A 16,039-nucleotide genomic window follows, 5' to 3' on the forward strand; every position below is an offset into this window, starting at 1 on the left:
AAAACAGGAGCTTTTTCTGCAAGACTTCTGTGGTTTGGATACATTGCTAGCATTCCAGAGAAACTGTGTGTGTGCGTGGGTGTGTGGTGCTCTCTCAGGTGGCTAGACTTAGTCCAGGGTTGAGCCTCTTACAAAGCCATCATCCAAGTATTAGTGTCAGTGAGGATGTGTATGTGTGTGTGTTTTAATGTTGTTAGATTAAAAGCTTAAAGTATGATGGTATTAGTGTTGGTTACCAGGACCTGAACACCAAAAAGAGAGAGAGAGTGTGCGTTATCTCTGTGTGTGTGTGTGTGTGTGTGTGTGTGTGTGTGTGTGTGGTGTGAATCCAGACATCACAACACAAGCCTGGTATCACTTTAATCCACTGATAAGTTTAAACACCGAAAATTCACCAAAGTCTGAATGAGGCACGGATCTAAAGATACAATATGTACAATATAAAAGAGAGACCATTAAAAGCAACGAGAGAAACAGAAGAGGTTACAAATACAAAATGTAATGCGAATATAGGAAACATGCACTCGAAAAAACACGTCACAAATAGTTTACATATGGGCTCGGTTTCACAGAGTTGAGGAGGCCTTTATCTGGAGCAAGTTTCCTCCAGATAAGAGTCATGATATACAGTAGATAGAGTGAAAGTTTCCGCAATATCTTCGGGAAACAAATGTCGATATATATACTAACTGTGCAACCGGCCTATTTAGTTTAGCATCACATTAAAGGAATACAAAAACAGAATACTTCAACAATAAAGAGTACACCAAGGAAACAACAAAACATTAATTTGACTATTTTAAATTCAATATATTGTCCCTCTGGGCAGAATTTTAATTACATTTTGATTACAATGTGCCATCATGTACAAAAGCTATATAATAATTCAATATTGAACAAAGAGATGGATATACAAGCAAAATCCAAAACACTGCCCTGATAATTCTCAAGGGAAAATTTATGTTTTAAAATTGTACAATTAACCAAACAGTTCCAATATATTATGTAACATTAATTACGATTGGTCCTCACGTTTTCTTTAAAGATTTCCAAGCCTGATTTCTCTTGTGACTGTTATCGGGCCATTAAATAGGCTTTATCAGTCGCTATAATCACCATAGATATGAGTCAGTAGGGGCCTACTACGCCTACTGCGTTTTAAAAGTGAAAGCAAAACTTAAAAGCAACACGTTCTAACACGTAAAACTGAATGAAACGTTACGTTTTGAACACAAACAAAGGCTTCTTTAGGTTTAGGCAACAAAACTACAAGTTTTTAAGGTTTAGTCAACAAAAACTGTTAAGTTTATAGGAAAAAAGATAATGTTTTGGTTAAAAATAACTATGTTTCAAAAGTGAAAGTGAAATTCTTGTGAACATGTTGTTGGCTTCACACGCATGTAAACCCCGGTCTCCTGGGTAGAACCCTGTTTTGTGTCCCATCTATCACTCCCGACATCCACCCCATATGGAGTATTATGCTGTCTATACTACAGTGCCTGACTTCTGCTTCTGCTCCTCTCATAATTACTAGGGTCACTAGAGGTCACTGTCATGTTCTTTTATACCTCTTTTCTGTGATCTACCATGTGAATAGATGATTAAACCTACTGGTGGGCGTAGTAGGCCCCTATTGACCTACATCTATGGTGCTTATAGCGGCCGGTTACGCCTATTTAATAACCTGACAACAGTCTAATCGGTGTGGACATAAAAAACAACTCCGGATGAATGCAACAGCCTTGTGTTGTTGAGGCAAAAAAAAAAGAAAAAGGAAAGTATCCTCACAGCCGTGGAAAATGCATCTAAAATGTAAAAGCTGTGGGGCACACTGAACACATAAACATGTACCTCTGACACTCCAGAGAAGCCCACACACAAGGCAGCAATTCATTTCTAGCAAACAATCATATTTGATGTTTTGTCAAGTCTCTAATGTAAAACTGTGAACACCCCTGAGGGAGAGCAGCATTGAAATGTGATAGTTGGGTGCTGTTTGTGCAAAATTGCTAATGACTACACAGAAATATTACTGCTTTTTCTTTCTTTATCAGGAGTATGGAACACTGCTCTCTGCTCACAGTGAAAGTGACGACGAGGAAAATGGGGGCACCTAGTCTGAGGAACGTGGTATGAGCTCAGGTTGTGGGCTCTTTGTCTGAGAGTATCTGAATCCTGTATTTGTGCAGTGCCCATGCTTGGTAAACAGTTGTCAGCAGTACATTTGATTACTGAGTGTATGCATAGGATGGCATTTTTTTGTGAATTAGCAAGGGACTGCCAGGGAATGCATATTCTATTTTCAAGTGAATGAATGATGTGTAGCCATGATGCTCACAAACAGTAGCCATCGCATATGTCCATGGCATTGTTATTAAAACCAGTCAGTCAGTCTATTCCAACTCTGTGGCTTCAGCAACTCTTACTTTTCACAAGAGTTTTATCAAACCTGTGTAGCAGCACTGTGATTTCACAAGTCAGCTGACCGATGGAGAATGTTTGGAAAGGGAATTCCTGTTCAGTCCTGTTTTAATTCAACGGTATGGTCACGTTCCTCGATAAGTGCAGTCACAAGACTCTTATCACAGCACGGAGGGTGTCAGTCTACTATTCACCCCGTTTAAGCATGTATGTGTCTGTCCCTGCACACTATTATCTTCAACAATTATCTTTTTTTTCTCCAAAATGAATGAATTATGAATGAACTGAATAGCAGACTTGAATGGATTACCTCATACCAGTTCTCACAGTGTGTGAATGCTTCAATAAAATTCCCTTTTTTTTCTCGGTGAGTTTGCGTTTTATGCATGCATTTCATGTACCAGGGGAAAGTGGTTTGAGCATCAGCCAACAGGACAACCAGGCAGTCTGAAGGCATCTGGTACAGGACTGTCAAGCTTACAGATGATTTTATATATGCCTTTCTTCCAGCAGGGGTCGCTGTCTCTCCCAGTCCAAATGGCCGAGTAAAACTCCCTCAGAGCCACTTCTGATATCTCGATAAACCTCTCTGGGACCTGCAGACACAAATGGGAATGTCAACGGATTAAATACTTCGAGTCAACAGAATTAGGGCTTTAAAAATTCTGGACACACATGGAAATTATTAAGAATTTACATAAAAATGCATGGAGTTTGGTGAACCTTACATAGGCCTATGAAAATTATTAAGAATTCATATAAAAATGCATGGAGTTTGGTGACCCTTATGTAGGCCATATAGAAATTATTAAAAATTCACATAGAAATACATGGAGTTTGGTGACCCTTACATTGGCCTATGGAAATTATTAAGAATTCATATAAAAATGCAAGGAGTTGGGTGACCTTACAAAGGCTTATAGGATTTGACAACTCATACTGTAGCAAGAAAAAGCACAGGTGTGAAGAATAACATAAATGATGGAATCGCAGTAAGCCATGTGTGTGAGAAACCATGTATAATACCTTGGCCCCAGTACAGTTAATGGAGCATGGGCATGATTAAGGTTATTAATTACACCTGTGCAACATGTCAACATATTTGCAGCATACAGCTCCCAGTTTCAACCTGAGTAGGAGTCTAATCAGCCAGTAAACTCAGTGTGGAGGTGAGCAGGCCCTCTAACAGTAACAGCTGCACTTTTTCTAACTCATATAATGAGCTGAGTGAATTTTGTTTCTAACACTATAGAGATTACAACTGTGGCATAGCCTTGACGCTGTGAAAGATATTACGATTGGTTTTACAGCTAAAGCATTTCTATTCAATTTTCAGAGCCTAATCAAACCTGTAGGAGTTTCCTCATCTGCCTTGTCCACCACTACTTCTACTCCAGCTTTTTTTTCTTCTTTACACCTTCACTCATTTAAAAAAAATGTGAGGCCACTGAAGACAAAGCCATTCATGCTCAATGTCATTCCAAGCATGAAATCTAGTCTTGTAAAACGATAACATATCATAATTATTCCCGTATTAATCTTGATATTACGATGTTGTAAATGTGGCCGGTTAGCTCAGTTGGTTAGAGCGTGGTGCTAATAACGCCAAGGTCGCGGGTTCGATACCCGTACTGGCCATGGTAGTTTTTCAGTAGCAACATGAGGTGATCATTTCACTTATTACAAGACAAATGTAATCATGTTCATGAAAGAAATGCATGATTTCGTTCTTCTGTTAACTGAAACGAATAGCATACCTCTAAATTTATGATTAGCTCATACTTGATTTAATTCTGAGAAGGTAAATCCCTCAATGGTAGACTCATATGTTATGTAAAATCCCTTAAATATTGTCACACCCATGTTTAAAGTAAACTGAGGCTTAGCAAAAATGGACAAGGAATTAACAATTTTAACCTTGGGGGAAAGTTTTGATATTCTAATTATTATACTACTATTATTACATTCCTATTTCCTCTAACGTATGACTTATTGAGAGCGTTAATAGCCGACTAGCTATGGAGGGGTTATCCATCTAAGCCAAGTTCTTTGGAGTAAATTTCCCAAATGATCATTCAATATGACCCACACATCGTGATTGATAATGAGTGAATAATGAAAATCCTTACGGTGGTTAACTGGACTGTTTTAATTTCCAACAGGCTCCATATCCAATTTAGAGCTCTGCTTATCGAAAGGGTCAGCCCTGCTTATGGGTTGCCCATCTAAGCAAAGATAATAATATTGAAGTCTAATATCATACTGATTACTGACCAAGCTACTATCATACTCCCTATGGTCACATGGCCGGTTAGCTCAGCTGGTTAGAGCGTGGTGCTAATAACGCCAAGGTCGCGGGTTCGATCCCCGTACTGGCCAGGGAACTTTTAACAAAGATAAACAAATTGCATTCCTGCCCCTCCATTTGCGCAGTGTTAATAACGTCTGCAAGTCCATTTCCACTCAGAGAGGGCCACCGTAGCAATCCTACATTCTTTGTTCTTTGAAGTTGTAATCTGCAACCTCACCGCTAGATACCGCCAGATCCTACACACTGTTCCTCTAAGACAACTGATAACCAAGCCGAGGGAGAATGAATTCAATATAACTTAAGTTTCCATTCCATTCAATGAAAATAATATTGGAGGAAAGCACTTTTTGTTTATGTATGTATATGGAAATAAATCCTCACAATATAAACATAAATAATAATAAAAGTAGGCTACAATAAAACTGATTACCACTACAATCTTTACCAAGACATTCCCTAACATCAGCTACTCCACATGGTGAAGCTATAACAGCTCTCTATCTGACAGACCGAGCACAAGTCATCCTGCATTGGACAGACCAAGGCCATGTCATTACAGACAGCAGTTGAGAGTTTGAGAGGTGCATCCTATTTGTATATTATTCTATGCATTATGCAACAGTGATAACATAACATGCATGTAACCTTGGGGTACTCTTGTGTTTACAAAAAAAATGCCATGAAAGAAAACTTGGAGCTAATCAGATTCAAGGTCCCCAATCCATAGAAAAATAAAAGCATTGAGCTTCCACTGCACTGACAGCACCATAAGGTATTAAAACATCCACTGAAGCACTATGGACATGCTGCATAGTGACACACTCTCCTTACCTGATAGACGTTGCTTTTATTGTAGTGCATGTTCAGTATGCGGTAAAGCTCCGTATCACGGCCAACTCGCAGCTGAGTCTCTCTGCCCAGACGAGATGCACCATCCCTGGGTTACACAGACAGACAAGCAACATGCAAGACTGTCAGAGAGGAAGCCATGATCCTTCACACTGTTGCATAAAACAAGAAAGCCTGGAGCACGCTACAACAAAGTGTTGTCATTCTGCTATTTGTAATTCTTTTTTTCTACAAATGACCAAATATGCAGGGCAGCATATGCATAAGTCTCCGCTAATTCAGTGACAACATCCTAGCTCCTATAAAAGCCAGTAATCAAACAATGGAAGTTCTGCAGCAAAATGAGTGAACCAGTGCCAACTCAAACCAACCGGGTGAGAGCCTCGCGGACAGCCTGTCGTGCAAAGCGCTCCATCTGGATGTAGAAGAACTCTCTGAAGTTACTGAACCATTTAATCATCTGGGAGGTCACACAGCGGTTAAACTAGACAGTGGACAGGGAGACAGCAGGACAGGAAGTGAGCAGGCGGGGACAGCAAGAGAGGGGTGCTTATTAAATGATTTCACTCAGTATAAATAATTATATAAAAAGTTTGACTTCAAAGAGCCAGTAGTTCAGAGAAAGAGAGACATTGTTTTGGTGCTTCATGATGGAAAGTGTTAATACTCACATATTTAATATCATAACACCTTAAAGAGGACCTATTATGCGTATTTTCAGGTGCATACTGTATTTTGGGGTTTATACTAGAACATATTTACATGCATTAATGTTAAAAAAAATGGACCTGTCTCAAAGCATACAGTTACATAAACATGGCCGGTTAGCTCAGCTGGTTAGAGCGTGGTGCTAATAACGCCAAGGTCACGGGTTCGATCCCCGTACGGGCCAAACACATTTTAAGGGAGCACTAAGTGTTAGCAGCTCGCATTCTGATGGTCTAATAATAATCACATATACACGAAATGACAGAAAACAGTATTCTGGATACACTGACACTGCTGAATCACAACCTTTACCATGAAAAACAATTTCTAAACCATCAATTGATGTGAAACATATATCACAATTGTTGGACGTGACTACGTACTTTTACTCAATACTCAGGTACAATGCTGAGGTACTTGACAACGTACATTTTACACTACTTTCACTCCACTTCATTTTAGACGGAAATATTGTACTTTTCATTTCACTTCTTTAGGTATAGTTATTTGTTACTTTGCAGATGAAGATTTTAAAGAGGCCTTATTATGCTTTTGTGCTTCTTCCCTTTCCTTTAGTGTGGTATATAGTTTTTTGTGGATGTAAAAGATCAGCAAAGTCACAAAGTCCACGCCAAGGGGAGTTACTCTCCCCGACAGAAACACTGTTCCTGAACTGCCTGAAATGCCTCGCTTGAAGTCCTGCCTTTTTCTTCCGTAACGTGGTGATGTCACAGAGTAACACATTTGGATAATACCTGCCTAGCAGCTAGTTTTGCAGTTATTTTTTGGTTGCCCAATCACAACAGAGTGAATAAAAAAGAAAAGAATCCATTGGAGTAAATTAAACCACTCAACATTATAGGATATTGTTCAACTGTAAAATATTCTCCCTCAGTATATTTTTGTCATAACTTTTAATGGCTACATTTAAGTAATTGTTTCCATAAAATAATTCCATTTCAATGGTAATATCACTTTTGTAAAAACATCAATATCTGCATTTATGTCATTATTAAAAGATCAGTAATCTTGCTCCAGCACTGTGCTGGTGAACACACACCTTGACATCGGGGAAGTAAGTCTTGAGCGTGTTGGAGCTGGGATAGCGTGCGTGGAAGAACATGAGCTTGGCTTTCTTCAGATGGCAGGGAGACAAGCCCTCCTGGGTGTATACATGAGGCCAGTTAAGGAGATACACATGTTTACACGCACACTCATGAACAAACACATATCATCCCCCCTCCCCCCCCTTGCTGACAAAAGGATATTCCCCCAGCAGTCAGGTACATTTCTGCTCCGTCCATCCCTCCTCCTCTCATCCCCCCGTCTCCCCTCATCCCTCTCTCCCTGCCTCCGTGAGCGTGACGCGCCAGGGAGGGGTCCAGGTGGCCGAGCAAGGGGAGCGGCGGGAAAGAGGGGTGAGACGAGGGGTGAGACGAGAAGTCCAAGAACGGGTCGGAGTTCAAATAGTCCTTGCGGGACGGGGGGAGGTGGGAGAGCTGAGGGTGGTGAAGGGAGCGAGAGAAGAGCTGCTGCATGGAGTAGTGGAGAAGGGGGAGAGGGAGGGGTGGAGGCGGTGGAGGAGGAGGAGGGGGAGGCGCGGGGAAGGAAGATGAAGATGAAGAAGAGGAGGAGGAGGATGGGTGGAAGGAGAGGTCCTTGGGTTGTGAAGATGGAGGCAGGAGGGGAGGGTGAGAAAGAGGAGGAGGGCGAGGTAGAGAAGGGTGATGGAGGGAGAGGCTCGGGTGAGAGGGGTTTAGGTGAGCAGAGAGAGGTGGGCCGAGGAGCGGGTGGGCTTTCCGTATGTCAGGTGACCTTTGAACAATCAATGGCATCGCCAGATCTGTTGGTTCGTTGTGATGAGGCTGTCCTGGAGGCAGGGTGCTCCCGTTGCTCCTTTTCTGGAGCTGCTTCTCACTTTCTCCATCCTGCCTTCCCGTCTTTTCCTCCTTACCTCTCACTTTCTCCTCCCCTCTTCCTCTCGTCAACAGTCCCATCCACACTCCCCTCTCCCTCCCGCCGTCATTTCCTACGTCAGACGGGAGGAAAGAGATGGCGGCGGGAGGAGAGGAAGGAGCGACGTCTGTCATCTCAGTGTAGAGGCGGAGAACTCGGTCGATGACTCGAGCCACGGCGCTGCCCAGCTCCACCTTCAGCGCCTGGGCGAACTTCTGCCCTCCCTCCTCTCCCTCGTCTTCTATCCCTCCATGCCAGTCTCCTCTCACCAGCCCTCCGCAATCCAACCACAACCCCGCTCCCTCCATCACGCCCTCCAAGTGCAACCCTCCTCCTCTTCCTCTCTCCATCCTCCCTTCTCTGTCTTTTTGCCTCTCCTCTCTCTGTTTGTGGAAGTTGTCAAAAGGGGAAACAGAAAGAAGGGAGAAAGTCTCCTTTTCCATCTCTCCACCATCAATGTCCTCTTCATCATACATCCCTTCTGTGATGTCCTCCTCCTCCATCATCCCAGCATCTCCTCCTCCTCTGTTTCTGCACCTCCTGTTCTTCTCCTCCTCTGCCATGTGCTTTTCCCCAAAAGCCCTCCATACTTTCTCCTGCAGGGCCTGGAGTCTCTCTCTCGCCTCCTCCAGCTGTTCTTTCAGCTCCTCCCTCTCCCTCCTCTTCCCCTCCCTCCCTCCCTCGCGCCTCCTGCCTCCCTCCTCTGCCTCTCCATCTCTTGGTCGGCTCTCCAGCTTCATCCTCTTCACTTTCAAGACGTCTTGACTCCACTCGGCCGCGAGGGCGGCGTCGCTGTGCCTCTTCTTGACCCCCAACAAGCTGTCCTCTCCCTCCATCACTCCTTCTTCTCCTCCATCCATCTCTTGCTCCACCTGTCCGCCCCTCTCTCCTCTGTCTTCCTCCAAATGTCTGTCTTCCAGGTGTCTGTGTGCGCTCAGGTTTGTGTTGAGTTGCCCTCCAATCCTCCTGGGGGCTCCACCCGGCTGTAGGAGGTGGTGGATGAGGGGGAAACCTGGGGGTCTAAAGGCGGGAGGAGGGCGACCTCCGCTGGGCTGAGGGTGAACCCCAGGGAGATCTGTGGAGCTGTGGGTTGGAGCAAATGCGTGTATCTGAGGAGCAGAGTCATCGAAAAGATCTGTGGGGGAATCCATCACTGGAGAGAGAGACAGAGAAGGAGGGGATGGACCAGAGAGAAAGGGGGATATAAATCAAAGATTTACCAATACATTGATTTAGCTGGGTTCATTTGGGGTCATATTGGTAGGACAAATTGGGGGTCACTTTGGCTCTGGGTAATTGTGATGGATATTTCTCACTATTACAGATCTTTTACAAAACAAGCAATCAATCTACTAATCGGAAAATAATCATCCAATTAATCTAGAATGAAAATATTCATTAGTTGCAGTCCTGTACAGAGTAGTTAAAAATAAGCTCCACCTCCACCAATAACAGTAATATCCTGCTTTTATATTAATGCATGAGACATAGTAATAAACTAATGATATAATTAGGGCTGTCAATCAATTAAAATAGTTAATCGTGACTAATTGCACATTTTTAAAGGGAGATTTGTCAGGTATTTAATACTCTTATCAACATGGGAGTGGGTAAATATGCTGCTTAATGCAAATGTATGTATATATTTATTATTGGAAATCAATTAACAACACAAAACAATGACAAATATTGTCCAGAAACCCTCACAGGTACTGCATTTAGCATAAGAAATATGCATAACATGGCAAACTGCAGCCCAACAGGCAAAAACAGCTGTCAGTGTGTCAGTGTGCTGACTTGACTATGACTTGCCCCAAAACTGCATGTGATTATCATAAAGTGGGCATGTCTGTAAAGGGGAGACTCATGGGTACCCATAGAACCCATTTACACTCACATATCTTGAGGTCAGAGGTCAAGGGACCCCTTTGAAAATGGCCATGACAGTTTTTCCTTGTCAAAATTTACTGTAACTTTGGAGCGTTATTTAGCCTCCTTTGCAACAAGCTAGTATGACATGGTTGACACCAATGGATTGCTTCATGGGTTGCCTGTGACAACCCAAAAAATTGTAAGGTGCGTTAATGTGTTAAAGAAATTAGTGGCATTAAGACGAATAATGCGTAGTTATCGCATTAACTTTGACAGTCCTAAATATAATATAATAGTACAACAATCACAAGGGCATTTTTGTGCATTAAAGGGACTATTTGTAACTTTGTACGCGCATAAATGTAGCAGGTCGGCACACATGCGCGCTCGCATATGCACGTTCGCGTGTAGCCGCTGTACCCTCCTCCTCTGCCTGCTCGCCTTCACTGAGACAGCTCAGCTCGCTCCACCTCCAGACGTGAACGCGCGCTCACTCCACACTGCAGAAGAGTTAGTTTAGCTCTGAGAATATCTAGTGAATGCACAGGGGACGTTTGTGCAGAAATAAATGCTGCAGCTCCTCCAGACCAACAGAGGTTTTCCGTGTCTTGTGAAGTGACGGAGTTCTACAGAGAGTTACGTTGTCTTCTCGTTACCGACCGGGTGCCGGTGTCTCCTCTGCTCTCTCCGGCTGCGGGAGGAGAGAGCAGGGAGACACGCTGGAGAGCCCCGCTGCTTCAGCCTGCACTTAGTCAGGAAAAGCCAACACTAGGATCAGATCTAAATCATGTTCATGGAGAGACCTTCGTCTGGTCAGCTAACATTACTGCCAAGCAGCTGAAATATAGAGTGATATTGTGGTTTTAGCTGACTTGTGTCGCCTCACTGTTTTGAGTGATGCTCGTTCAGGTATTTTGAGAGCGAGCAAGCGCGAGCCCGACGCTGACTTTCGTTGATTTCACGGCCACAGGTGTCGCTGTTAAGAAGCATTTCTGAAAGTTACAAATAGTCCCTTTAAGTAGTCTGTCTGTTAATACTTTAAGTACAGTTTTCTTTTTTTTTTTCTTTTTTTAAGTTATTTTTTGGGGGCATTTTTAACCATTTTTATTGACAGTGGATAGAGTCTTGGAAAGGGGGGAAAGAGAGAGAGTGGATGCGGAAAGGGTACAGTTTTCTGATTATAGTTACATACTTTTACTTTAGTAAAATTTTCAATACAGGATTTTTACTTGTATTTTACAGTGTAGTATTAGTACTTTTACTTAAGTAAATGATCTGATTACTTCCTCCACCACTGCTCATTTGTAATTTGAATGAATGGACCATCACTTAGAAATAAAGCCAAATAATGTTTCTGCATGGCACTCATGACTACGCCATGTCGACAAATGAATAGATGCACATCACAATGCGACTGGCACATGACTTCTGCTTACCTGGACCGCAAAACAGGTCGCCGGCCTATCACAGGACACAGCCACTTCCACTTGTAATAACAATGAGCTGCAACGTCCTCACATAGAACTGCAAAATACAAACAATGTGACCAGTTTTGAATACATTTTAGTGATGCACAGAGAAGACAGTTATTCAAAAAGGTTGATATTCCCTCTGTGACTTTCTAACATGTCATAGGAGGAAACGGCACACTGCAGAACTGACCATGGAAGACAGAGAGAAAGAGGGTGTCAATGCAGGTCAACAGACTGGGGGCCAGGCTAACATCTGGCTCATGATCTTTGTCACATATCACCCACCTCTTTTCACAATATCTTTCCTGTTTCTCTCAACTGTGTGCTGTCTAAGAAAGCACAAACATAAAAGTACATATGACAAAATGGAGGGAGATAACTGTGTTTGGACATGGATCATGCCGTTGAGCACAATAACAAAACTAAAATATTCAGGAGGGGGAGACAGGTTACAAAAGCCTTACCAGAGGGAGACTTTTTGGATCCATCTATTGGATGCGTTAAAGTATCCTGGTCTTAACGAGGATATAGACTTTACATGCTTTCTGTGAATAAGAAATATTTCTATATATTTTTCTTCTCTCTGTGTTGGCTCCCATGTTTGTTTTGCAGCCTCTGTTGAATAGAGTAGTTTCATTGATGATGGACATAAATGACGTGTTTCTGTGTTATTTCTTTGTGATATTTTGTAATACTATGATGATCTTGTGATTGCCTCCCATTGGTAGTTGATAGGTGAGGCCACATCCGCTTTGTCTGTTTGTTTTAAGCCCTGACGAAGACCTACAGCGGTCGAAACATGTTGGCTTTTTAATGATTTAGCCACTACAGTAAAGGCTTTTTAATATATTTCCGTCCTCGTTGCCACTTTTTTTAGTATCCCGGAGTGCCTGGATTGCCTTCCTGTCTAAAACTAAAATATTACTGAGCTGTTTTGCTGGAAAATGTTGATTTATTATAGCTAAGTAGTTCTGCATGGCCTCTATACAATACCTGGAAAAGCTTGTAAAACAGAACAGCGAACGCTGGGCTTATGAATAACAGTGCATCTCACTATTTAATCGAGATCAAAAACACACACCCCCATTTTTTTTTCAGTATGTAACCTCTCCGTCCCGTCGCCCCCTTTCCCCTTTTTTCCTTCCTCTCTATTCCTCTCTCATCCTCTCTTCCTCTCCCCTCTCTGTTATCAGTGCAGGCAGCTTGTTAAGCACTGTTTGATCAGAGTGTTTACCGTCAAACACACTCACACACACGCATTACACGTTCACACAAAAGAGAAAAGAGGCTTGAGAGAGGGCTCACAATGGTCAATGGTCCTTGGGGAGTGAAATAGAGTGAGAGCGGCATGTATATGTGTGTCTGTGTGAGTGTGTGTATGCGAGAGTGTGTGTGAACAGCAGTCCTACTTAGCATTGATAACACCCCTATAATCCACTTCAGATGGATACACTACCGCTCACCGAACAGAAAGATGGATGGATGATAAATGGACAGATGTGAGGACAGAATAGTAGTGAACACAGACAGAATTAAAAATGATTACACCATAGACAGATAGATAGATAGATAGATAGATAGATAGATAGATAGATAGATAGATAGATAGATAGATACGTAGATAGATAGATAGATATGTAGATAGATAGATAGATAGATAGATAGATAGATACGTAGATAGATAGATAGATACGTAGATAGATAGATAGATAGATAGATACGTAGATAGATAGATAGATAGATAGATAGATAGATAGATAGATACGTAGATAGATAGATAGATAGATAGATAGATAGATAGATAGATAGATAGATAGATTGACAGACCAGTGCTAGGTCCCCCTGGTGGAACATGAAGAGAATAATCCTACTATAAATAGCTAAATATCAATTATTCAAATGCCCTGTCCTCTCTACTATAATACAGCCCAGATGGCAAACCAGCCAATGCGCTTATATCAGGGACAGATTAGCTTTTCAAAGCCAGCGGAAAAGCTGCATAAAATATGAACACTGAGCAATGAAAACGAAAGCTGTTAACCACTAGATTAGACTTAAGGATGGCACTCTTGGACTGCCGTAGCTGTCACTGCATGGGGAAACTGACAAGAGAAAGGGAACTCACGCTGAATAAAGCACACACAACTCACTGATAAATAATGTATATGTGGAAATTCTAATGTGGGTGTTATGTGTTGATAGCATGTGCTAATAATTGCTGGGCAATATATCAATATTATATTGGTATCATGATATGAGACTTGATATCATCCTAGATTTTGGATCACGTAATATGGCATAAGTTACCAGACTGTTCTAGCTGTTCTATTATTCGACTTTACCTACTTAGTCATTATATCCACATTACTGATGATTATTTATCAAAACTCTCATTGTGTAAACATTTTGTGAAAGCACCAATGGTCAGCACAACAATATCGTCACAATAAGCCTATAGATATTGAGGTATTTGGACAAAAATATTGTGATATTTTCTCCATATGGCCCAGCCCTAGTGCTAATACATGGGAGAAAAAAATCACATAGGCCAACAGGTTATCCCTCTATGGCTCAAATATTAAGCTTGCAGTCCTATTTGAATACAAAATACTGACATTTATTCAAAAATATGTTTTTGTGGCCAAACTGAATTACATCTGTGTTTCAACAATATAAAAAATGTACAGTTTTCAAATAAATGTCATTATAGGAGGCAACATTATTTGGATTTATTTGGATTTGTCTGGGCTTATCATACTTACACAGGTTATCTATCTATTTTTTTCATATATTTTACCTAGGCCTATATAATCTTTCATCTATCTATCTATCTATCTATCTATCTATCTATCTACCTATTAGGGCTGGGCGATATGGAGAAAATCAAATATCACAATATTTTTGACCACATACCTCGATATTGATATTGCGACGATACTGTAGGGTTGACCATTGGTGATTTCACAAAAATATGTAATATTTAAAATATGACATTTCTTATAATAATAATAATAATAATAATAGTAATAATAATAGTAATAATAATAATAATAATCAGTAATATGGATATAATGACTAAAGGCAAAAAATAAAACAAATAGAACAGTTTGGTAAGTTCAGAAAATTACATAATTTTACTGTAATGCAGCATTTAAAAACAGGAAAAGACAACACTTGTGCAATATTATGATATTACAATATCGATATCTAGTCTTATATCACAATATCGATATAATATCAATATATCGCCCAGCCCTACTATCTATCTATCTATCTCTCTATCTCTGCCAGAGGAAATAACATGACTTTGAATAATTTACATAATGTTTGAAGCTTATGTTTGAAGCCTCCGCGTGGCAACATCTGCCGGTTCTGCCACGCGAGAGGAATCCGCTTTGGCCATTCTAACGCACGAGCTGTGTGTGCGTGTGTGTGTGTGTGTGTGTGTGTGTGTGTGTGTGCGCGCGCGGCCGCGGTGCGTCCTGTGACTAATTGGCAGCGGTGGACTAATGTCGCAGTACGAAAAGCAACATAAACACACTAGTGTCGCGTATTGAACGTGGTGAAATGTCACACATGATGTTGTGGTTGAAGTTTTTAAAGAAGTAAACTCACTCTCAGTCTCTCAGTGTCAGTGTCAGTCTCAGTGAGGAGCTCCAGCGGTGCCCCGAAGCTTCCCGCTCCAGTGGCCGTCTCTGCGCGCTCTGCCTCGGTCGACTGTGTTCAGCTGGCACCGGTCGGGCCTCGGACATCGGTGCGTGCGGCCAGCAGCAGCAGCGGCGAGTTTCCGGTTATTTCCTGTTCCCCCTCTTGCTCTTTATTTGTCCTTTTGTTCCGCAACTCTCTCAGTTTGTACTCTCACTCATCCACCGCCTCCTCTTTACTCGAGTTGTGTCACTGTGCAGGTTTTTTTATTCTCTCTCCCCTCCCTCATCACTCCATCTATCTATCTCTGGCTGGCATCATCCTCACGCGCTGCTGCTCCCGGTGTGGAGTGGCGCGCGGTGGGCGGGCGAGCGGGGCTCGAGAGCTGGCCACTTGACGGTCCGGTCCCTCCCATGTTGGCATGACCCCCAGTTACGTGCACACACAAACACACACACACACACACACACACACACACACACACACACACACACACACACACACACACACACACACACACACACGCACACACACACACACACACACACACACACACACACACGCACACACACACACACACACATACGCACACACAGGATGCTGGTTTAAACAGTCAGAAGTAATGCTAACTGATTTCATATTCATGTAATTACATTTTTTTCCCTGATAATTCAGGAGAGCAACAGTTTGTTGCAGATGACTACTTGTTCACAACACAGGCACACCTACAGATAGCCTCAGATGGGAAGTTGACCAAGACTGAAGAGCATTTCTAAATGCCAAATCTGTAATGCTGAAACCACAT

General features: G+C 42.1%; 1 protein-coding gene and 3 non-coding genes across 5 annotated transcripts; 3 read left to right on the forward strand and 1 right to left on the reverse strand.

Annotated features, from left to right (window-relative positions):
• Positions 1–343: 343 nt before the first annotated feature.
• Positions 344–15,820, reverse strand: prox3 (prospero homeobox 3). Of its 2 annotated transcripts, none has more exons than XM_074623259.1 (7): positions 15,205–15,820; positions 11,554–11,641; positions 7,558–9,398; positions 7,350–7,463; positions 5,953–6,065; positions 5,564–5,669; positions 344–3,017 (listed from the first exon to the last, which is right to left on the reverse strand). In XM_074623259.1, exons 3-7 carry the CDS (start codon positions 9,394–9,396, stop codon positions 2,844–2,846), a joined length of 2,346 nt encoding a protein of 781 aa, XP_074479360.1. In that variant the 5' UTR covers positions 9,397–9,398; positions 11,554–11,641; positions 15,205–15,820; the 3' UTR covers positions 344–2,843. The 2 variants fall into 2 exon arrangements, with proteins under 2 accessions (XP_074479360.1, XP_074479361.1); XM_074623260.1 differs by having other exon boundaries at positions 7,350–7,456; positions 7,557–9,398.
• Positions 3,986–4,059, forward strand: trnai-aau (transfer RNA isoleucine (anticodon AAU)). The gene has a single exon. It is a non-coding gene; the product is annotated as a tRNA-Ile (tRNA).
• On the forward strand, positions 4,727–4,800 carry trnai-aau (transfer RNA isoleucine (anticodon AAU)). Its single transcript has one exon. It is a non-coding gene; the product is annotated as a tRNA-Ile (tRNA).
• trnai-aau (transfer RNA isoleucine (anticodon AAU)) lies at positions 6,400–6,473 on the forward strand. Its single transcript has one exon. It is a non-coding gene; the product is annotated as a tRNA-Ile (tRNA).
• Positions 15,821–16,039: the final 219 nt, after the last annotated feature.

Source organism: Sebastes fasciatus, chromosome 22 (assembly GCF_043250625.1).
Source record: "Sebastes fasciatus isolate fSebFas1 chromosome 22, fSebFas1.pri, whole genome shotgun sequence".
Lineage (NCBI taxonomy): Eukaryota > Metazoa > Chordata > Actinopteri > Perciformes > Sebastidae > Sebastes > Sebastes fasciatus.

Coding starts and splice junctions, on each gene's coding strand:
- prox3 (XM_074623259.1), bottom strand. CDS start 9,396: ATGGATTCCCCCACAGATCTTTTCGATGACTCTGCTCCTCAGATACAC. Junction 7,464..7,557: donor TGTACCTGACTGCTGGGGGA/ATATCCTTTTGT, acceptor AACTGGCCTCAT/GTATACACCCAGGAGGGCTT. Junction 5,670..5,952: donor GTCCGCGAGGCTCTCACCCG/GTTGGTTTGAGT, acceptor TGTGTAACCCAG/GGATGGTGCATCTCGTCTGG.